This window comes from Calliphora vicina, chromosome 1, assembly GCF_958450345.1.
Source record: "Calliphora vicina chromosome 1, idCalVici1.1, whole genome shotgun sequence".
NCBI lineage: Eukaryota > Metazoa > Arthropoda > Insecta > Diptera > Calliphoridae > Calliphora > Calliphora vicina.
In genome coordinates this window covers 158,922,156-158,945,290 of record NC_088780.1, presented here as the reverse complement: position 1 = coordinate 158,945,290, position 23,135 = coordinate 158,922,156, and the positions used below count along the sequence as shown (strand labels likewise).

Genomic DNA, 23,135 nt, shown 5'->3' with positions numbered 1-23,135 from the left:
TAAAAATTAATTTTCCTTCCAATAAACAATTTTGTTATGAACTCTAAAATAATATATAACATCCTTTTCCAAAATAAGGAATTAACAAAAAATTCGTTAAAAATTTGTGTAAAAATAAATTTTTAGTGAACAAAATTTGTTGGTGAATTTGATGTAGTCGTCGTTTTTTTGTCTTATATCTCAGATATTTGTGCGCCCATTTTAAATAGCAACCGACCCGAACTTAATATATAGATGTATCAGTCATGTTTGTAAGTTATTCGAAGAGTGATGTTACGTCATTTTGCGCTTTAGTTGACGATATACACTTATCACTCATGGTATTGATATATGGTGGCATGCCACAGTGTCCATTGACATAATGTCCATGGACATTATGTCACTCCAGAAGATGACATTATGTCCATGGGCATTATCTCACTTTATGGGGTGTCATAATGTCCATGGACATTTTGTCAATGGACACTGTGACATGCCACCTTGATATATCTATGTTTTTCATTCAATTTGGATTAAATTTTTATTTACAAAAATTTAACGATTTTATGAATTAATTCAAAAATTAATAAATTCTATTCAAATATTAGGATGAAGGTATTTACAAAAATTTAACAATTTTATGAATTAATTCAAAAATTAATAATTTCTATTCAAATATTAGCATGAAATTAAATAATTTGTTTTGTCAGAATGATCAGAGCATCGTATTAATTTAATTTAAGCATAATTTAATGAAATCTTAATTAAGAATTTAAAATTTCAGCTAATACAAACACTACCAAAATAACAAATTATTTAGCTGCACTCAAAGGCTTTTATTTGTATAGAATTCATTCAACCTTTGATAATCAGCCCAATCATGAATGAAAAATCTGCGGGAGTTTTTTCCCTTTTCCCATTTTTATACCCTTCAGCTTCGTGAGAAGGGTATATATAAGTTTGTCATTCCGTTTGTAATTTCTACATTTTTCATTTCCGACCCTATAAAGTATATATATTCTGGATCCTTATAGATAGCGGAGTCGATTAAGCCATGTCCGTCTGTCTGTCTGTCTGTCTGTCTGTCTGTCCGTCTGTCTGTCTGTCTGTCTGTTGAAATCAATTTTCTGAAGGCCCCAGATATCTCCGGGATCCAAATCTTCAACAATTCTGTCAGACATACTTTCGAGAATTTTGCTATTTAAAATCAGCAAAATCCGTCCATAAATAACGGAGATATGAGCAAAAATCCGAGACAACCTCTGAAAATTTCATCAAAAAACACAATGTATTGCATGCTTTGACAAAAAAACAACAAAACGTATGCTTGGATGTGCATGCTTTGTGTATTTTGTTTTTTTGTGTTTTGTTTCTTTTGGCGTTGTTGTTGTTTTTTATACAACTAAAGTTTAGTTTGGTTGTGTGTTGGTTTTTTTGACAAAAAAACAACAAATCGTATGTTTGAATGTGCATGCTTTGCGTATTTTGTTTCTTTTGGCGTTGTTGTTGTTTTTTATACAATTAAACGTATGTTTGGATGTGTGTTGGTTTCATTGCCTTGCGTATTTTGTTTTTGTTTTTTCTTTTGGTGTTTTGTTTCGTTTGGCGTTGTTGTTGTTTTTTGTGTTCTTGATAAATTTAGGATGCTGTACGCTGAAAGTGGGCAATGTACATACATATATACTAATTATAAAAAATAATAATGCATCCACAACAAAGGTGAAGGGTATATAAGATTCGGCATAGCCGAATATAGCACTCTTACTTGTTAACATTGAATTTGAATAGGAAAAATGAGAAAATGGATTTTTTATTCATGATTGGGCTGAATATGTATGTTAATTCAAATCTAATACAAATTTAATGAACAAATTTTTTCTTCATTCAGGGTGTTACTCCCTTATTCGACTCGAAAGGAAATCGTTTCGAATTACAATGTATTAGCACAGAATTTCGAACATTTTCGTTTTCGGATTGAGTTACGCAGTATTCGCCCAGTTTTGTTTTTAATCATTTACAAAATGTATTGAAAACAGGTAAGAGTGCCGAATCGTATATACCCACAAAGTGTACTTTAAGATTAATATTAAAAACAAAAATTTTGGTGAACAATTCTTAACTATATGCGATCTTTGTATGTCTACCGGTTCATGAATTAATGGGAAATATTATGAATTAATGGGAAATATTTTAGTAATGGGAAATATTAGTGTTTGAATGTTTAGTGGATAAAATATATTTATAAAAAAGAACCAAAATATATTTAATAGGTTTTGCATAATATTCTCTTATAACAATTGAATGTCGAGGTCCTAATCAGCGTTGGCGGTTCGTAATAGATTCAAGATAAAATATGTCGATGTCGTAAAACGCCAACGCCGTACACGATAAGACTGATTATTTTCATCGGAGTTTTAAATATGATTCGGCATAGCCGAATTTAAATGTTATATAAGGTGGTTTAATGTTTTTTGATTACCTTATCGGAAACAAATAAATAAACGCTCTCAATTATTTCTAAATATTGATTATTTTATTAAGAAATGCAATACAAATCAAAACGAAAATGTTTTTTCTTTAATAATTACTTCACTACTATAAAACTTTATGAAATTCAATTTCAATATACGTAATAGGTATATGCATACATACATACATGCTGATTCATCATTTTAAAAATGATAAATTACCAAAAAAAAAGCTCACACTTCTTTCAAAATACATAGTAGTTATTAAATACTATTTACTTGTTGGCCAATATTTCAAATTTAATGCCATGTTCGTGTTTCTCCAACTCACTGATCAAACTGGTCTTGGCAAAAGCAGCACCAGGTGGCAGAACACCACCAGATCCAGGCATTTTGTCACTTTCCTTAAGAACGGTAACGGCACTGCAAAGCAAAGCTACACAGGTAGAACCATAGCCGGGATTAGGACCAGATACCTTGACCTTTAACGATTTCGAAGGAGGGCTGGTGTATTGATCAGTAGGTTCAGCCAAACGCTCAGACTGAGGCCAGCCCAAAGCTTTCATAGTTATGGAAAAGTAAGTCCTTTCCATAGCAGCCTCAGAGGGCCCTTCATGCGAAGTGAAACCCAATGAGAAAACTTTAGGATACTTTAACAGCAAACGGCGACCCAAGGAAAACTTGGTCATGAGACCAAATAATACCGCAAACAGAGCCACCAAGGAAGCGGTTAAATAAGAGCCAAATGCTACATAGGCATGCATTTGTACGGGACGTTTACGTTCTTGGTCGTAGAGAAAACGTTGAGAACGCATCACCACCGAACGATCAGCGCCAGGGAAAGGCAAACACACACTGTTGACTATTTCAGAACGGAAAATGATTGGACGATTCTTAAGTATGGGCTGGAACTTGGGCAATCGTTCACTGTACAATTGGCTGCGTATGCCGCGCAACTCGCCGGCATGAGCTAAACCATAAACAGCGCTTTCCCAGGTACCATAATGAATACCGGCTCCTCCGGTTGGACCGCCTTTAGTATAACTCTTCAAATAGGTTTCAACGGAATTGACAACACCATCAAAGTTCTTCTCTATAAACACTACGCCCATGTCGGCGGGTATAGAATCAAAGCCACAGGCCGACACAATGTATACATTTTTCTCTTGCGCCTGGGCATGATATTTCAATTGCATAGTTTCCATATACTGGGGCTCACCGCTAACGTCCACATGATGAGTACCGGCCTCAATGCAAGCACGCACTACAGGCTCACCAAAGAAGCGATAAGGTCCACATAAGTTGACTACAACACGACAACGTTTCGCCATTTCGACCAGAGATTTTTCGTCGCTAACATCGGCAATTATGATGGGTGTATTCATTAGATTTTTATTGGCCTTGGCACCCATGTCTTTAAGCACTGCCTCCAATTTGTTGCGGTTACGTCCAGCAATGCCCCACTTGAGGTTTTCCAATACCGAGCATGCTTCATACACGGTATATTTGCCGGTAAAGCCGGTGGCTCCAAATATTATGACATCTAATTTTTCTGCAGCCATATTATTGATCGTTGCTTCGACTTTATTGTTGTTACTGGTTCTTTTAATTTAGGTATGATAATTATTTTATAAAATAAACCTTTTTTTCTTATCACTTCTGGTGACTTTTTCTTAATTTATTCAACACACTGTTTGCTCTTCTTTGGGGCTCTTACGTGCATAAATTGATTGTTGCAAATTGACCTTTGACTAGCTGAGTGTGCAAAAAAAAATAAAACGAAATAAATATTTCTATCTAAAAATAAAGGAGTGTAACTTTTTTTTACCTTGCGGAGGAGGAGTTAACGGGAGAGCTTCTTAATGTGTGTGCATAAACTTGTTTTCGTGGAATGTTTTATATGCAGTTCCTTTCTTCGTCTTATTTTTATTTAAAGCTCATTGATTTGGACTCCCTTCTTCGTTCCCTTTAACTTACCGGCTACAATTGATATGGAAATTAATTGCAAACAACACCAAGTGATGTTCCGATTTTTTTTGAATAAAAAACCTCTAGTTGTGAATGTTAAAAATCGCTGAAAGCACTAAAAGCGTAAAAAGTGCTGCCACATCATCTTACATATTCGTGATTGCCAGATCGCTGGTGTTGGTTTAGCACAGACACATTTATTTTGAAAAATTTCTGTGAAAAATCCAAAAAAAACGATATATTCGGGATTTTTTGCCTATATGTCAGTGAATATATATATAATGTAAGTTATTTGGGGGTTTACGAAAGTTAATTTCAACATAGAGACGGACAGACAGATTATCCAGTATCCGATATATCCAATATTTTGAAGTATCAATCATGTTTGGAAAGTTCATTTCAATAGACAGACATGGCTATATCAGCTCCATTATACTTTTTGTGTTTTCCTATTCAACTCATTGAAAACAGTTTCAAGTGTTTTCAAAGATCTTAATTACTTAGTACATACTTATGGTGAATAAAATAAAATCACGAACTATTTAAATCAAGCCATTCAATCAACTTTATTAATTCTAACTTCTTTTTTAAGAAACTATTTTTGGAAAAATATTTTTTTCAGAAAAATTTCTAAATAAATTTTTGTTCTAAAAAATGTGGTGTATAAAAAATTATTGGTGAATTTCGGGTGTGGTGAAGCGATGAAAAATCATGTTACTCGAAATTGAAACAGCATTACCGACACCTGCATTATAATGTATATAGTATAAAACGGTATTAATCCTGCTTTATCTAACACATGGATCTGGTCAACACTAACTACATTTGAAGTACCAAATTAACCACCAGATGTCGCCAGGCGTTACGCCTTCAAATTTGTTGCAGTTTGCATGTTGGTGGCAACACCGCGGCTGACGTGAGCAAAAACCATTTTTTTTATATTACGTTTTTACGTGCTAGATTTGGTGGATTTTCAGCAGCAAACATTCCCATAAGAAATACACTGGCGTGAGCGTGTGAGCCGTAGACGTGAGCCGGAGGAGTATAAAGTTGCCAGATTCAATATTCTTAGTGCTGCCAATAAATACAACCCTGTTTGTGTGTTAGTTTTTTTTTTATGTCAAACACATATTCAGAGTATTTTTTCTTCTCGGTTTAGATTCTTTTCGTTTCGTTTAACCTTTTAGTTTTTATTAAAATTTATTTATTATTTTTATGTTAAAATCAATAAAATTAGTTGCAACAAGTTCATGATATTGTGATTAAATGAAAACAATTCGAATAATGGTGTTTTATGTGAAATGTAAACATTAAAAAATGTTTTGAAAAAAGTAAAGTTTCTAATTTGTGTAATTACTGCTGCTGATGATGGTGCTGGCTGGGGCTGCTCAACTTTTTTTAATCAATTTATGTGTGTGAAGAAAAATCAAGCAAAACAGCAAAGCCTCCGCCTTCTAGAAACGCGTTTTGTTGTGTCTGTGTTTTTATTTCATTTCATTTCTGGCGTTGTGTATTATTTTTGTTTTATTTTTTTCGTTGGTCTCACTTAAAAAAGTAAATCTGTGTGTTTATACTTGTTGGCTGTGGCTGGATCGAGTGAGTGAGTGGCTGGCTGAGTTTTCGTGTTTGTTTGCTGGCTGACTGACTGACAAACTGAATGGCTGACTGGTGGGTTAGTTAGCCAAAATAGAAGTTTGTAGTAATTGTGGGTAAAAATAAAATACTACTACCACCACTACAGCAAGAAGCTGCTCTAGCTCAGTGTAAGAAAGTGTAAGCTGCTTGTGCTACCTTTATATTTTGTGGCTGTTTGGTTACTACCACTTACTTCTCTTCTTATTGCTTGCTGCTGCAGCAGCATCAGACCGAACGAAAAACAGGATCAAGATTAGTTTAACCGCAAACGAAAAAAAAAAATCAATTTCAAGTTTACACCGCATACATCATCATCATCATCCATACTACTTAAAACAAAACAAAAAACAATAACAGCAAGAGAACATTATTTTCCATCCACCACATCCACGAAAAATTGGAAGAAGCAACCAACAAATTGATAGTATTTTCTTTTTTAAAGCTAGAGAGAGGTGCCCACTTTACTTTTTTTTTGGTGTATATGTATAGTCACTCAGTCGTCTGTATGAAGAAAATGTTAAATGTTTTCTTTTGTGGTCGGTCTCTATAAAGTGCACTACGACATCAAGTCAACAAACAGCAACATCAACAGTAAAAGTATTTGTGTCAGACTTGTTGGCATAATATTTCAACTATCCATCCATCAATTCATCTATCTAACTTATCAAAAACAACCAAACGATTGATCGACTCAAGCAATAAAATAATCTTTTCAACCTTTTAGCTGTTCTACTACGTGCAAACTTGGTTAATGTCTCTTAGTTCGTTTAAACTATTCGTGTTTTCGTTAGTTTGTTTGTTTGATCTTCTTCCTCATCTTTGATTGTTAATTAAACTCTCGTCGGTCTGTGTGTCATTGTGGAATAAATATACAAGAAACTAACAAACAAACAGCAACAATATGTTGCGTTTTCTAAGTCGCCGTAAAGCTCGCAATAATTATGCGGATAATTCTGCTGGTGCCAGTGGCAGTGGTAACGACCGCACAGATGCCAGAGGTCCCTCGGTAGCAGGTGGTGGTGCCACTTCATCTCATATAAAACCACAACGTATACCAGTAAATAAGAATAAAATAGATTGTCGTGTTATATTACTGGATAATACAGATCTATCCATTGAATGTTCGGTAAGTAACTGATTTACATCATCACAGTTTCATATTTAATGTACTTACATACTTACATATTTTGTAATTTACAATGAATTGCATTTAATATGTTTTGTGTTTACCAATACAAATTTTGTTAAGGTCTCATTTTTCGGTTTAATTTAATGTGTGACGGTCTGACACACTACACTCGTTATTCATTTCATTTTAGACTATTCATTTTTATTATAATTATATATTTATAACTTATAAGAAATTGCTAAATTTCTATAGTATGCATTTATTTTCTAAATTCTTGACCTACGAGAATATAAAATTAATATTGACTGTATAGACAAAATTATACTACAAGTTTTTACTAGTTTTTTATGTTTGTTAAATTGTAGGCTGTAGCTGAGACTGGTTTTCTATATGAAATTTTTAATTTTATTTCATTTTGCCTATTGATATGCTAATTTTGTGAAATTTATATTTTGTAATTTCCTTTTATTGTTTTAAATTTGTATTTAAAATAGAAATGATTAAAGGCTTTTTATTCTTTGATAGATATGATATGTGAAAGTAGGTGATGGGCAACACCTTCAAATAACTTGATTAATATACAAAATTTGAAGAGCGTAATAGCCCAAGATAACCATATTTTCTAAGACCTAAATCCAGTCTAAATCTAGAAATGCTTAAATAACATGAAACCATTATTTTACAATAGTAATTGATTGTAATCTCCAAACAAATGTTCAATAATGGAAAATAAAAAAAAAATATGCAGAATTTAATAGCTTCCTTAAAAAATATTGTAGATAACATGTATATAAAGAGTGAAATAAAACTTAAACCATTCAATATAAAAATTCTCAAAAGTATGTAAAATTATTCAAATAGTGTACAAATTAATTAAACATTAAATTATACACTTTTTCCAAAATAGTGGTATCCGTTACCTTTTTAGACGAGGAGGTCCGTTTACGCTTAAAATCGGACATGTCCTGGGATACATTTTCTGTGTTCTATAATTTTTTTTACAGTTGGATGGATTTGCCTCCTGTATTCATACAAAATTGACATTATTCTATGAATACCACTCAAGGGCCTATTTTCTATAGTGCCTGAAGTCACACATTATTAGCTTCTTTTGCAACAACTGCAAATGAAAATTTTACAAGAAACTTCTTGGAATTGTCTTTATTTTGCTTCTGTTCTTTACCGCATTGCATTCTGGAACTTTCTTCCTAATCCATGTTTTCTTTCAATGTTCAAGTCTTCCTTTGGAAACAGTTTCAAATATCAAATGTCTTTTCATGTACTTTTCATTCGCTGTCCATTTTGACCGAAGTAACAGTTGAAAATTAATGATTTAGAAAAGATAATATCTGTCTTATTTTTTCGATTTTCGAAAGTCAACGTGATTAAACAAATAATAATTTGTTGGACCAATGATAAGTTTTGGCTGGCTGTTAAATAAGAGAAATAAACAGTTTTCTAAGATAGAGGATTTTGAATATATTATTTCAATAAAACAACGCATTTTTACCACGGAAATAACTGTTATAATATAATCTATGTTGCACATATCAGGTCATTGTTGATCTTGAAACATGGTACGTACGGTTGTCTTCCAGAAAGAATCCATAACTTTATGGTTCCACTGGTGCTAAACGCAACACAATCCATTAGGGAACCGCAAAGAAAATTCTTTATGAATAATACCTGGCATAATTTTTCAAATGTTAACAGAGTTTTTATTGTTACAATAATTTTCGCAATCTTTTAAATAATTTTGCACCACTCAAAACGAGAAACCTAATTTTCGTGCAATTTTTCGTATTACTAATTGATTTTCGAAAAATCGAAAAAACTAAACCTGTCCATTCGGATGCCGGCTTAAAATGCAAAATTTTGTATATAAACACGGTTTTCGACATACCCAATAATCCCCTTTAACACGAAGCCTGATTATGAGTTAACTGATAGTTATACTGTCGAGTAAAATTGTTTTTGTATGAAAACTGTCAGTTAACACATAACCAGACTTCGTGTTACTGGGGGTAAGAAATTATTGTCAAGCCTGACCATATTATACCTTACACCTGTTGCAAATATACCTATAAATGTAATTCACGTCGCCGTTTTTTATCCTAGCGAAAATCAAGTTTAGACTTTTGAAACAAATGTAAATATGAAATGATTGTTAAACGATTTCATAATGTTTTTTCAGTTAAAATAAATCTTATTACAGACATTTCTAATAGTTTTCATTTATAGTCGTTTAATGATATTCAGACGATAATATGAATGATCCATATAATTGCAATCGAATAATTCAGAGATAACTCATTGATCCCACAAAATTATTATTACTAAATCTATTCAACATATTCTGTCATATTTTGTATAAAATTAATTTGACTAAAAATTCAAGAGAAAATAAAATTAAACGACTTTATATTCATAAAAACACCACTGTCTCTGAATTTAAATAACAAACAAATGTTTTAATTTTTTTTTTATTGATTTATTCTTTGAAGTTAACGCAAATTTATTAAAACATTTAGAACATAACTCATAAAAAGTTTTTATTTAAAGTTAATTAATGAAAAATCAATAATTCAAATAAAATATAATAAGATTCAATAATAAATGGTGTTTTAGGTAGGTTGTTGTAACTATTATAGTCATGAATTTTTGCTCAATATTATCCCAATACTTGTTTATGGAGATGAATTTAATTTCAATGCATTGGATTTAATTTCAATATTTCTTCGCTTCTCAAGTTGAGCACTCATTAATTATTTTATTTTTAACCCTTAAATGCATGATTTTTACTTTTATTTTTCTATAAAGTATCAAATATTTAGTTGATTCTTATTTATTATATTTACTTTAGCTTTAGTTTGATTTAGAATTTCTTTAGCTGAAACATTTCGTACTCCATTTGATTTTACTGAAGGAGAATCTGAATTAGTATCAAGCTTCTGTTCGTCTAAAATTAAGTGGAACTGGAATGTAGACAATTGGCAACAATATGCATTAAACGGTTAAACACAAATCATTGTTTATAATGAAGATATTTCAGACAAATTTTTTAGTGGAAAAAAATTCGGGTTAAATTTTTTTTCCGATTTTTACGTTGGTATATTTATTTGTTTAACGTCTGATCCAATTTACTTGTAATTTTTACAGTATGTTCCTGTATGCCTGGAAGGAACTGTAGGCTACTTTTTGTTACAAAATTTCAAATGGGCGTGGTACCTCCCATACAAACATCCCTATTATGAAAAAAAAAATTCCCGGGAGTTTTTTCCCTTTTCGTTTTTTTTTAACATAATTGGGCTGAAAGTAAATTGTTATTTTCGAATATTTGGAGAACTGTAGTTGTGGAAGTCTTAAGAATATCTCACTTATTAATGTACATAGTTTGGCTGAAAATGGGCAGTATTGTATTATTGTGCGTGGCATCTATCATACAAAGTAAATAGTTATTTTCCAATATCTCAAGAACTATAATTGTGAAAGTCTTCAAACTTTATATGAATCAATTTCGTATAATTGCATGAAGTTTAACCAAAATATGGGAGGGATTGGTACAGGGGTGAGTCAACTGCCATACAAATTAAACAGTTATTTCTAAATATCTTGAGAACTATAATTACGAGATTGTTCAAACTTTGTCAAAATAGTTCTATAATTTTACATATATTTTTTTATCTCTAAATTTTTTATTTCATTACGATATGGGTAGCAAAGCAAACCGGGTTTTAGCTAGTATATATATAAAATAGGTCAAATATCGAGGTACATGTGATTGTTTGCTTATATCACACACATTTGTTAGCCGATTTTCCCGAATTTAGATAAGAAACGAACCAGGATTATAGAGGTTATATTGATGTATCAATCATGTACGTAAGTTATTTTGGAGCTATATCGACTACGCTAGCAATATCGATCCAGAATATATAATTTATGGGGTTCTTAAATGAAAAATATAGAAATTACAAACGGTGAAGTGTGTAAATAAATAATGGACGTGTTATAGTTAAGTAAAATAAAGAACGCCCCTAATTAAAATAAATATTACAGCTAATATGAAATTGAATTTAGCTAGTAGAACAGTTAATATCTACAAAATATGGATTATATGTTTCGGATCCTTATAAGGAGTCCAATTTACTATACTATGTCTCTTTAAAATTCAGAAAATTCATATTTTTACAAGATTTATTTTTATATACTTTTCCAATTTTTGATATTTCAAAATGTTTTTTTATTCAATTTAATCAATCTACTTTAAATACTTTTAATTTCAGAAAAAAGCAATGGGCGGTTTTCTATACGAACAAGTATTTTATAATTTGGATATTATAGAAAAAGATTATTTTGGTTTGCAATTTATGGATGCCAATCATGTTAAACATTGGCTGGATCCTACAAAACCCATTAAAAAACAAGTTAAAAGTAAGACAATTTGCAAACAAATCTCTTTAAATTACACAATTTACTCATACATCTTATTATAATTATTGCAGTTGGTCCACCTTATACATTTCGTTTAAAAGTGAAATTTTACTCCTCCGAACCAAATACTCTGCGTGAAGAATTAACACGTTATTTGTTCTTTTTGCAATTGAAACATGATTTACTAGAGGGTCGTTTAGATTGTCCCGATGATAAGGCCACCGAATTGTGTGCCTTGGCTTTGCAATGTAAGTAATTGAAATAGAGATTTTTGTAAAATAATATTATTGTTATATCTTTTTCCATATTAGCTGAATTGGGAGATTATGATGAACATGTTCATACAGCGGCTACTGTTTCTGAATTTCGTTTTGTACCCGAACAAACTGAGGAATTAGAAATCGATATTTTAGAGGAATACAAAACCTGTCGCGGTTTAACCCCGGCTCAAGCTGAAACAGCATTTTTGAATAAAGCCAAATGGCTGGATATGTATGGTGTTGATATGCATACAGTTTTAGTAAGTTTTTTTTTGGGTATAAATTTGATTATAAATTATTATTATTAAAAATATTAAAAAATTTCCACAGGGCAAAGACGGCTGCGAATACCATTTAGGCTTGACACCAACTGGCATTTTAGTTTTTGAGCGTGATCAAAAAATAGGCCTATTCTTTTGGCCAAAAATAAGTAAACTCGATTTTAAAAAGAAGAAATTAACACTCATTGTCATTGAAGACGACGATGAGGGTCGTGAACAAGAACATACATTTGTTTTTCGCCTATACAATGAAAAGGCCTGCAAACATTTATGGAAATGTGCTGTGGAACATCATACCTTCTTCCGTTTAAGAGCACCTGTTAAGGGTCCTTCGGCTCGTCAGAACTTCTTTCGCATGGGTTCACGTTTTCGCTATTCTGGACGCACAGAATTCCAGGCCACCGTGCAAAGTCGTGCCCGGCGTACAGTGCAATTTGAGCGTAGACCATCACAGCGTTTCGCCAGTCGTCAATCGCATTTGTTGCGTGAACGACAAAAGGCCTCCCAAGAGAATGCAGCCTCTGCTTTGGCTTCTGTTAATGCAAGAGCTGCGGCAGCTGCAGCAGCAGCGGCCAACCCCTCAACAGCTCAAACGGCTGAAAACTTAAATACAACTGTAGATTCGATATTATCCAGTGGCTCTGTTGATAATCAGCCCACAATAAATACAATAACGCCTTCTCCCTCCATACAGACGGTCATACACAATACGTCTGCTGTCTACGATGATGCCATATGTGGTAGTTCTGTGCATTCGGGTTCTCAGCAAAATGCATGCGCTTCATTAGGCCGCAATTCGATTAGATCGAATTCGAGCACTGATGATCCTGCTTATAGTAAAATTGGTTCTTTTGGTAAAGCTGGTCTAACTGTGAAGTGAGTTTTTAATTAATTCTACTAATAAGTTATTTAAATTAATATAAAATTGTCTATATTGTAGATTGGATACTGAATGTGCTGGTGCTAGTAGTATTGCTCCCTATTCACCTAATAATACTAAGAATTTCGAAGAAACCAATCCATTCCGTAACAATGCTTCGCATAATAGTTCATTTGGCAAAGCCTCTATACATTCAGGTCTAAGGTAAATTCTTTTCTTTTTTACTACATATTTAATAAATTATACACTACATCAGCTTTTTATGTGCGAATATCAGCAGCAAAATTAATTTTATGTTTACAAACCATTTAATTATGTCTTTTTTGGCATTGTTTCAAAATGTTTACAAACTATCAGCCATCATCTAGCTATGTATTTTATATTAAAACTTACATGTGTTTTCATTTATATTATTATTAATTTTTTAATTTTCATTTCTTAAATATGTAGTCTCTGTTGTGTGTATCATCATTTTTCATTATTAATTTCGTATTTGATTTTGTTGTTTCAACAAAATTGTGTTATTTGTTTTGTATTTGTATACAGCATTAAAAGTGGCTTGTCGGATAAAGATAAAGAGCTAGATTCATTACTAAAGTCCATAGTTAAAGACCCATCCCCATCTGTTTTAGCCACTGAGGCCATTAATGATGCTAACAGTATAAGGTAGTGTAAATCTATAACAAACATTTTATTTTATCTCGTTTTAAAATTTATTTTCTTTTATTATATTCTTTTAATTATAATATTTTATTCATATTTTATTATTTTTGTATGTGTTTTGTATAACTAAAGGGTCACAATTAATAAAACCTTTGATATGGATCATAATACGGAGACCCTTAAACGTTTATCGAATTCAGAGAAACCCAATAATCAAGTGAAAATGGCTAATGTTGGAGCGGGTGCTTTACCACCGGGTCATATTAAGTGTAATATATTAAAAGGTGAGTTTAATTTTAAAATAAATTTAATTTCCAAGATATGTACTTTAAACTAAATTTAATTTTAACGATACTTTATTTTAACAAAATATTAAGTTTAAATTTGAATGAATTAGTGATGGAATTCACTCTACATAGTAAACTACCCTTGGAAACATAGCAAGTCTATCAAGACTTCAAATACGAAACTGTGATTTACTACACTTGAGTAAATTTGCAAGAATGAAAACCTTTGCAAACAGTCTTGCAAATATGTAAGACCGCAACAGAAGAGTATTTTGAAGCAAGTCTTGTAAATATGAATGGATGAAATATTTCGTCATTTAAATCAAAAATAATAAAAAAATATCAAATTTTTTTTTGTTAATTTGGTTTTTAATAATTTAGAAAAATCATTCCATATTTAAAATGATCGAAAGGTCATTTAAAAGACTTTAAGAATACTATTTCTAAACCTTTGCCTTCATGAATTTATTTCATTATTCACTTAATTCATCTTTAAAGTTTGTTTAATACATTATTATTTTACTTTTAATATAATAAAATATACACGTGTTAAAAACAAACTTGTATTGTCTAGAAATTAGCACTAACATGAGAAAAAAAATTGTATTACCTCACATCATGTGTTTACAAATTACATTAAAAAAGAACAATGATGGAATTTAAACAAACTATGTTTTTTTGTTGTGAAGAGGTGGCACTAGAAAAAGAAACTCAATGGGAAACTTTGTTAATAAATAATTTGATACTTTGGTAGTTATTCATCTTTATTTAATTCATAAACAAGAACTAGGTTTATTATATTATAATTTAAATTACAAAATTAATAAAATTAAATTACGGATACTTTTAGGAATGTTGGTTGATTTGGATTTTCTTTAACCTTAAACATTATAAAGTAATATTTGAATAGTTTATTTATGACCTTATATGGAGAATTTATTGGCAATAGTCTTTTTTGAACAGATAAATATTTTTGAATGTCTGGCAAAATAACAGCTTTTGTAATAATTTATTTTTCAAAGCATTAGCTGGCATCTTTGGAAGGATAATAATACATTGTTGGTTAGCTGCAAAGCAATTGGTTGATCAATGTTTTGTTCTGTTATAAATACTTATTAAAATGTAGCCTTAAAACCATCACAGGCAGCCATCAAATAGCCTCTGACCTCAGGGACCCGTTTTTAGACAAAACAAATAAGATAGCTATATTCGGCTGTTCCGAATCATATATACAATTCACCAAGGTAGACAAAATTTATTTATTTTTTTTTCAAAATTTTGAAAAACCATTTTTTTTTAATTTTTCAAAAAAAGAAATGTATATTTTCTATTGAAAAAATGTTTAAAAAAAATTTTGTTGGGTAAAAAAAATTCGGGTTAAAAATTTTTTTCTCGATTTTTTTTGACCCATTGTAGGTCCAACTTACTATCGTTGCAATTGACTTTGAAATATCATTCATTAGATATCCATATTGTATATATTATTTTATTTATTAATTTTTTGTAATATCAAGCCTTATAGGCCAAAATAACAATATTACAAGTAAATAATACCTGAGATTCTTATAACTTTTTCAATTAATAAATTCAATAAAAACAAAAATAAATTATCACTTTAGATTAAGGCTCCCCAGCCACATCAAAAAAAATATGTATTAATAAATATCATAATTATATTTATTGTCCATCAGTAGCTATTAGTGAGTATTTAAAAAGTCTAATATTTTTAAACGAAAGGCATTGTTAGAACAAGAAAAAATACGTAACGTAATAGGCAAAAAGTTCCAGAGTCTTGCTATCCGCACAATAAAAGATTTTTCAAAAAAAGATGTTGAGATTCTAGGTAAATATATTTGGGGATTTCTAGTAGATCGCGTAAAAACAAAAGTTCTGCGTAACCGAGGAGGTTTGGCATTTTTTGTAACTTTATAAAACAAAAACAAATTTCGACATTTAATAAAGTTATTAAAAGTACATCCAAGAAAACGAGAAGCAAAGTTCGTAATATGTTCATAGCGTCTAACATTATAAACAAAACGCACTATTAAGTTAAATATACGACAAATCCTTCTCAATCGCATAGAGCCAGTACCAGAGTAAACCTCAAGACCATATAAGATTTGTGAAAACATTAAAGCATGAGCCAAATTATATCTAATTCGCAAATTTTTCCATAAACCATATCAATATGGGGATCAAAAGAAAATTTGCTATCAATGTATACCTAGAAACTTAATACGATCGACTAAGGCTATTTGAACGTCACCCAAAACAATATTAATGTCAGGAAAGAAACGACTAGTTGGACCGAACATAATGGCTTTAGACTTTGCGGGATTAATAGGTAATGAATTGAAAGAAGTCCACTCACAAACTCTATCCAAACATAAATCGATATTGCTCTGTAAAACATCACTAAAGTCAATTTGGCTATTGAAAAGTAAGAAAACATCATCAGCAAAAATAAAGGTCTTGCATAAGGATGAGGTAACAAAATCAGAAAGGCTATTGATATATAACGTGAAAAGTAGGGTACCTAAAACGGAACCTTGAGGAACACCAGTTGATAAAACACGAAGAGAAGAAGTAGTTCCATTATAGTCCACATATTGTGATCTACCAACCAAATACGAGAATATAAGTTTACAAGCTGATTTAGAAAAGTTGTATTCATCTTTGAGTTTCCTTATCATCATAGAATGACACCATTAATGACTTAGTATCCAGATATGTATAGATCCAAAATTGGCCGGTTGTTCCGATTTTTTCCTTATATCGATATATTAATATATCAATCATGTTTGTAATTTATTTCAACATACAGGACAGAGAGCATTCTGCCGTGAACAAGAGTCATACTGTTATTACTATGGTCTGTATTCAACAACAAAATTAATGACTACTAGTCCAGCAAAGAATGTGCGGCCCCAACTGATGTTCTGCATATGGCAAGGATTTCCATGATAACCCCACTGACTTATTTGTGTACTTGGGGTCCAGTTTATTCATGTTTCGAATTTAGGAAGACATTAGGAATGAATTTTGTTTGTATGAGTTCTTAAGAAGTCATGATAACATTATGCATTTTAAGCTACTTCTATTTTTTTGGCTGGAAATCTATCTAAGGGAAGTGAAATATTAAAAATAGTATAAGACAGTTCAAAACAGCTGGAAATCTAACTGCTGAAAGTTTCAGATTGATGTGAAATATTAGAATGCCTAAAACTCAGTTAAAATCAGTTTTAGATCGTTAATTAAACATTTTAATATTTAGAATAAATGGCCAAGACCAATTCAAATTGAAATCCTTAATTGTAAATATCTATTAATAAATTAAAAACACAATACATACATTGTAAATGTGTAAAAACTACTATTTTCCAATACATATTTAATAACTTTATTTCATTTGTATTTGCTTTACTTCCATAGCACGGGTCGAGGAAGAGCTTGGAGCGAACACGAATGCCAAGTTAACGAATCAAATGTTTGTGCCGGCAGCAACTTCAGTGAATAGCACTAACAACAATAACAACATTACAACGAACAATCTACAAAATACAACAACAACAATCCACCATAGTGACGGGCCAGACTCACTCAATGCCACCTACATTTCAGTTGTAAGTATAAGTTTCTTTTTAGCTTGTTCCTAATAGGATTTTCTTCATTTATTTAACTATAAGTTTATGTACGTTTTTCACGAATTGAGAGAAAAAAAATAAAAATGCTAATGACTTTATTTTGTTTATACTTTTTGTTTATGTATAAATAAGTAAATGTATGCTGTCTGTGTTAAATGTAAATGTACAAAGTTAAAGCTTAAGCTTAAAAAGTTAAATGTTAATCTGTTTATTTCTTATTTTTTCACATTTAATTTAATTGCATAGTTTGTTTTGCACTTTCATTTTACTTTATTTACATTTTTGTTTATTATTATTTATCTGTTTTGTTCTTTCGTTTTTTTTTTTCAAAACCCCCCTTCTCCCACAACAAATAATGTGTGTATCCATTTTACTCACTTATTCATCATTCGTTGCCTTTATGTTTGTTGTAAAAACTTAATTATCACCTTGCGATCATGAATCTACTAAATATATGAATGTAAATTGTACGTTATGTGTCGTGTATAAACGACGAATTGGTGTAAATTTTTAATGGAATTGCAAATGGAAATAACAAAAAAATATTTTTAAAAAAAACACTAAAAAGGGTGGCGATAAATTGACTTTGAGCATAACAGAACAAAAACCCACAACGGCTGACCATCAAAATTCTGGTAATATATTTGGTTTTACTAATAATAATAGCACTGCAAACAGTAATAATAATGGAAGTAATACTTCGTCACCAACATCTCCATTTGCTAATGCAAGTTTTATATCAGAATTTGAAACAAATACACCACCAATACCACCCCATCATCATAACTCCTCTTCCATACATACCAGCAATTATCACCACCATCTACATCATCAATCCCCACCAAACTCTCTAACCATTATGAATACAAATGCCACCATACCAATGTCCACCTACTCAAATCATAATAACAATATAAGCCACGCCTCGTCCACATTTTGCTCTTCCACCTCCGCCTCCTCTTGCTCTCCTAAAAACGCCAGCACAGCTACAAATAATAACAATAATAATAATAATAATATCCTTAATACAACACCATCCACATCTGCAAATACCACAAAAACTACTCTTATAAATTCATCTACAATACAATCAACTCTAAATTCTTCTTCAACATTGTCCAACACGTCCGCCTCATCCATGTCGCCGTCATGTAATAAAAACGAAACCACAACCTCTGCTACTCCTATGCCACAAAATAAACCCACAACTCCAACTTTAACCTCGACTACAGCAGAAATGTTGATAAATGAAATTTTCATTAACAATATTATCAATAATAATGTGAAAGCCAGTGCGGAAAAGCATACAAATGGCAGATCCGAAGTGGATTCATTGGGCACATCATCATCCTCTGCAACGACGCATCAAATGTCACAAACACCCTCGGTAGGCACTTTGCTGTTTTCCACGTTGAGTGAACAGGAACGTCAGCAAAAACAACGTGATGCCATCAAACTACAACAGCAACAGTCCTTTAATAATGATATTAATGAAAGTATACACGATAAAAAGGTTTGTTTTTTTTATATTTATTTTTATTATAATTTTTCTTTTATGTTTTGTTTTGTGCATTATATGAATTGTTTTATTATGGTTTTGTTTTATTTATATGTTTCACAAATGCTTTTTTATGTAAATTTTGTAAAGAAAAACATTACAATTCATTATTTTTATTCTTAACATCCATCGCTTATTTCGGACAAGACAGTAACTACTGCTTAAACTTAATTATACCTTTTACCACATGAGTGTTAAGGGTATAAATAAGTTTGTCATTCCCTTTGTAATTTCCACATTTTTCATTTGCGACCCCATAAAGTATATTCTGGATCGTTATTGATAGCGGTGGCGATATAGCCTTGTCCATCTGTCGTTTGAAATCAAATTTCCGAAGACCCCAAAATATCAGATATAGTCCTAGTTCGCTGCCCGATAGACTAGAGGATAGTGTTCTGGATTATCAATCGGGTGTTTTCGGGTTTGATTCCCGTCAGATACTCTGGGTGTACCTGTAGAAATTCAAAATACTTCGCATGTTTAAATCGGGAAAATGAGTCCACAAATGGCTGAGATATAAGCAAAAAATCAAGACAACTTCGATTTTTTACCTATATCTCGATTACTAAGTCATATATGTATATAGACAATTAACGTATTTTCTGAGGTTCATCTGATGACGAATTGGTTTAAATATACTTCAGTCGAATTAATGATTAGATCCAATGAATGCGATTTTCGAGAAAAAATTTAATAAATTAAAATATAAAAAAGTACCATTAGAAGAAAAGGCACCAATTTCCCTTTTTCTTTCTTGAACAACCTGCCAACACCCTGAAATTTTAAAATACTGCACCAAACTGCTTATCCGGATTTTGTCCAATATTCATTCGCACTCGAGTTCGAAATAACACGCTTTTAGTTAATTGTTGTGTCACTGGAGGAACAAATGTTTAAAATTTAAACTGTTATGTTGCCAAAATACAGTCTTTACCCATTTTCTTTCCTAAAAGATTCGAATATCAACAAACACGTCTTCTTTTTTTCTAAATTAAGTGAGATTTAGTTTACATTTTGCTTTGTATCTGTCTATCTATTTTCCCATTTTTGGTACTTTTTTCTCCTTAAGATAATACAAATTTTATTCTTAATGGTTCGAATTTTCAAAAAGTACCAAACTCGATTTAAAAGATACATAGGATGCCAAAAAAGTACCAAAATACAGTTTTTAACCGTTTCTCCCCTAAAAGATTCGAATTTCAAAACACCTGTATGCTCTTTTTCTAAATGTTGTGATATACAAAGTAGTAGAATTTCCAAACGTTTGTTCTTTTATTAAAAAATTTAAGAAGTCCGACTAAGCTAAATCTGGATAAAATGCGTCGTAATTCGTTTTGGAAGAGAACTTTTTAAATCACAATGTCTATAAAAATATTTTTGTCATATTTTTTTAAGAATTAATATCACTATGAGACAAAAAAAAAACTTAAGTAGAAATACCTGGAAAGTAATACTATTTTTCTGATAGGCTTTATCGAGTACAATAAGGATATGTTTTTTAAATTTGCAAAATACCTCGAAAATCTTGAGTTACGGGTAAAAAAACGGATTTAAAAAGAAGAAGCTGTGACCTTTCCAATGGTATATATATTATTTAAGTATTTTGACAAAATTTGTGTGCATTTCTTCAGCAAACACATTTTGCAAATTTCAAAAACAGATTCTGGTTATACTCGACATCTTCCAGAAAAATTTTATCACTTTCCAGGTATTATTTTTTGTCGCATAGTGTATTCTAAGAAATTTTAATGTTAAGCTTCTTAATAATTTACTAGAAATGTTAATGTTCCTGTTTTAAATAAATCTTTATGTTTTTGTCAGAGACCATAAATAACAGTTATCCAGAAAATTTAAACTCAAAAACTCTCCATGTTAGATTCAACGGAGGGAGACCTACCAATAGATTCGTATTGAAGTGCTCTTTCAGAATCTATCTATTAAAAAAACGATCTCAACTCCACAGTTAACAGTTATTTGTCAACGTAAAAATAAAAATTTGTATGAAACTGTTAAAAAGAGAGTTTTAATTAGCTGTCATAAATAAAACTCATTTGAAGAGTTTTATTTTTCCCGTTTAAAAAAAAACTCATTTGAGGATTTTAAATAAAAATAAAACTCATTTCAGGAGTTTTATTTTTCCCGTCTAAAATAAAACTCATTTAAGGAGTTTTATTTTACCCGTCAGAAAATGAAACTCATTTTGTTTATTTTCTTTTTTTCAGTATATTTTTTTATTGAGTCTATCTGATATAATGTGTGTAGTAATTTATTTCTTTAAGGAAAAAACAACAACAATTTAATAATAGGAATCAAACAATAACAATTTTTATTTATTTTAATGACGATTGATTCAATTGCAATGCAAGGTGCTTTACAAATTGTAATGATCTGACCAGCGGCAAGCTTTAGGTGTCAATTTACATAAAATGAGTTTTATTTTCTGACGGGAAAAATAAAATTCCTCAAATGAGTTTTATTTTCTGACGGGAAAAAACCTGCCAAGATTTTTGCATAAAAGGTTGCCAAATTTCACAATAAAACTCCACATTCACAAACATTTTTATCATATATAAATTCCAAAAAATTATAAAATTACCCACAATGAATCAAACTTACTAAAATTCTTAAAAAAATATTAACAACATTTTAACTTTTATTAATTTCTATCAATTACTCTTGTTTCATGTTTTTAGCCACTACAATACAAACAACATAATAATCATCATCACCATCATCATGTTATTACAACACAAAACGATGCAATGGTATCACCTTGGCTGGTATCCTCGGAAGTTGTATCGGCGCCCAAAGGTAAGGAACCGACGATTATACGAAAATCTGTTATAACAACCCAGTTGTAAACAGATATTATGTAGTTGTATTTTAATTGTAATACATTTGTACTTTTAAATACATATTATTATTATTATTAGTTATATTATCTATCTATCTGTTTTAATTTAAAACTAAATTAAACACAATCATTTACTACTTAGTTTCTTATTTATTCATGCAACTTTTAAAATGATCTTGAATTTATAATTATTATTATTATGTACTTTATTTCTACATATAAATATTTATGTTATAAATCTAATTTAATTCTATAATAATATACTTAAAGAGTATATAAAATTAACCATATAAAAAGACAATGAAGAACGCAACGCAACTTTAAAAAAGTTATATTATTTATTTAATAAGTGCCTTGAATATATGTATAACAATATTAAAACATAAAGAAATGTTTATGCAGCTATATTTAATTATAATAACTACTTAATTTAAGTACTTAAAAACATACAATACTTAACGTCCCAAATTTACAAAATCCTTAAAAGACTTGAAAAAGAAAATCCCACAAAAAAAAACAAATTATTTTAAAGAAGAACATGAAACCATCGTTTAAAAGGCATTTATTTGTATTTATTATTACATTCCTCGTCATTTATAAATTATAATAGTATGTATAATTATAATTTTTGTTCGATTCCTTCCAATTAATTTTCATAAGTAGTTAATATTTTTGAAACAAGTTTAAAACAAATCTGTTGTTTTGTCCATTTTACTTACATATGTATCGTATTTCTGTAATTTTTTCTCAAATTTCTACGAGTATTTTACCTTTTTATTTTTAAATATACAATTTAAATGTGTAACAACAGTTTAGTATTATTTTTATGGCAATTATACAATAATAAATAAAATATCAAACGAAATTAAAGCAAATAAATATGGCAATTTTTTTTTTAAAATATTTTGCAATAAACAACGATATTTTACATACTTTTAAGTATATATTATAGTATACATAGTTATTTTATTATTATAATACAAAATTACATATAAAATATTTAAATAAATGAATAAATAAATAAATATTCCCTTTTATTATTATACATAAATAATGAAAGCTTGAATTTTAATAATTTTTATTTTTAAATTTATC

General features: G+C 30.4%; 3 protein-coding genes across 8 annotated transcripts in view; 1 reads left to right on the top strand and 2 right to left on the bottom strand.

Annotated features, from left to right (window-relative positions):
* Map205 (Microtubule-associated protein 205) overlaps positions 1 to 23,135 on the bottom strand; it is a 395,519-nt gene that overhangs the window by 77,226 nt on the left and 295,158 nt on the right. The gene's annotated exons all lie outside the window — the stretch shown is intronic.
* Positions 2,491 to 4,452, bottom strand: LOC135964228 (saccharopine dehydrogenase-like oxidoreductase). Its single transcript, XM_065516391.1, has 2 exons — positions 4,276 to 4,452; positions 2,491 to 4,202 (listed from the first exon to the last, which is right to left on the bottom strand). Exon 2 carries the CDS (start codon positions 4,007 to 4,009, stop codon positions 2,723 to 2,725), a length of 1,287 nt encoding a protein of 428 aa, XP_065372463.1. The 5' UTR covers positions 4,010 to 4,202; positions 4,276 to 4,452; the 3' UTR covers positions 2,491 to 2,722.
* Positions 5,556 to 23,099, top strand: yrt (yurt). 6 transcript variants are annotated; one of them, XM_065516388.1, is made up of 12 exons: positions 5,556 to 5,718; positions 6,775 to 7,176; positions 11,466 to 11,613; positions 11,685 to 11,861; positions 11,925 to 12,133; positions 12,204 to 13,030; positions 13,095 to 13,238; positions 13,581 to 13,700; positions 13,830 to 13,981; positions 17,417 to 17,607; positions 18,197 to 19,141; positions 21,880 to 23,099. In XM_065516388.1, exons 2-12 carry the CDS (start codon positions 6,952 to 6,954, stop codon positions 22,045 to 22,047), a joined length of 3,306 nt encoding a protein of 1,101 aa, XP_065372460.1. In that variant the 5' UTR covers positions 5,556 to 5,718; positions 6,775 to 6,951; the 3' UTR covers positions 22,048 to 23,099. The 6 variants fall into 6 exon arrangements, with proteins under 6 accessions (XP_065372460.1, XP_065372459.1, XP_065372458.1 ...); XM_065516387.1 differs by having other exon boundaries at positions 5,556 to 5,746; XM_065516386.1 differs by having other exon boundaries at positions 5,556 to 5,826.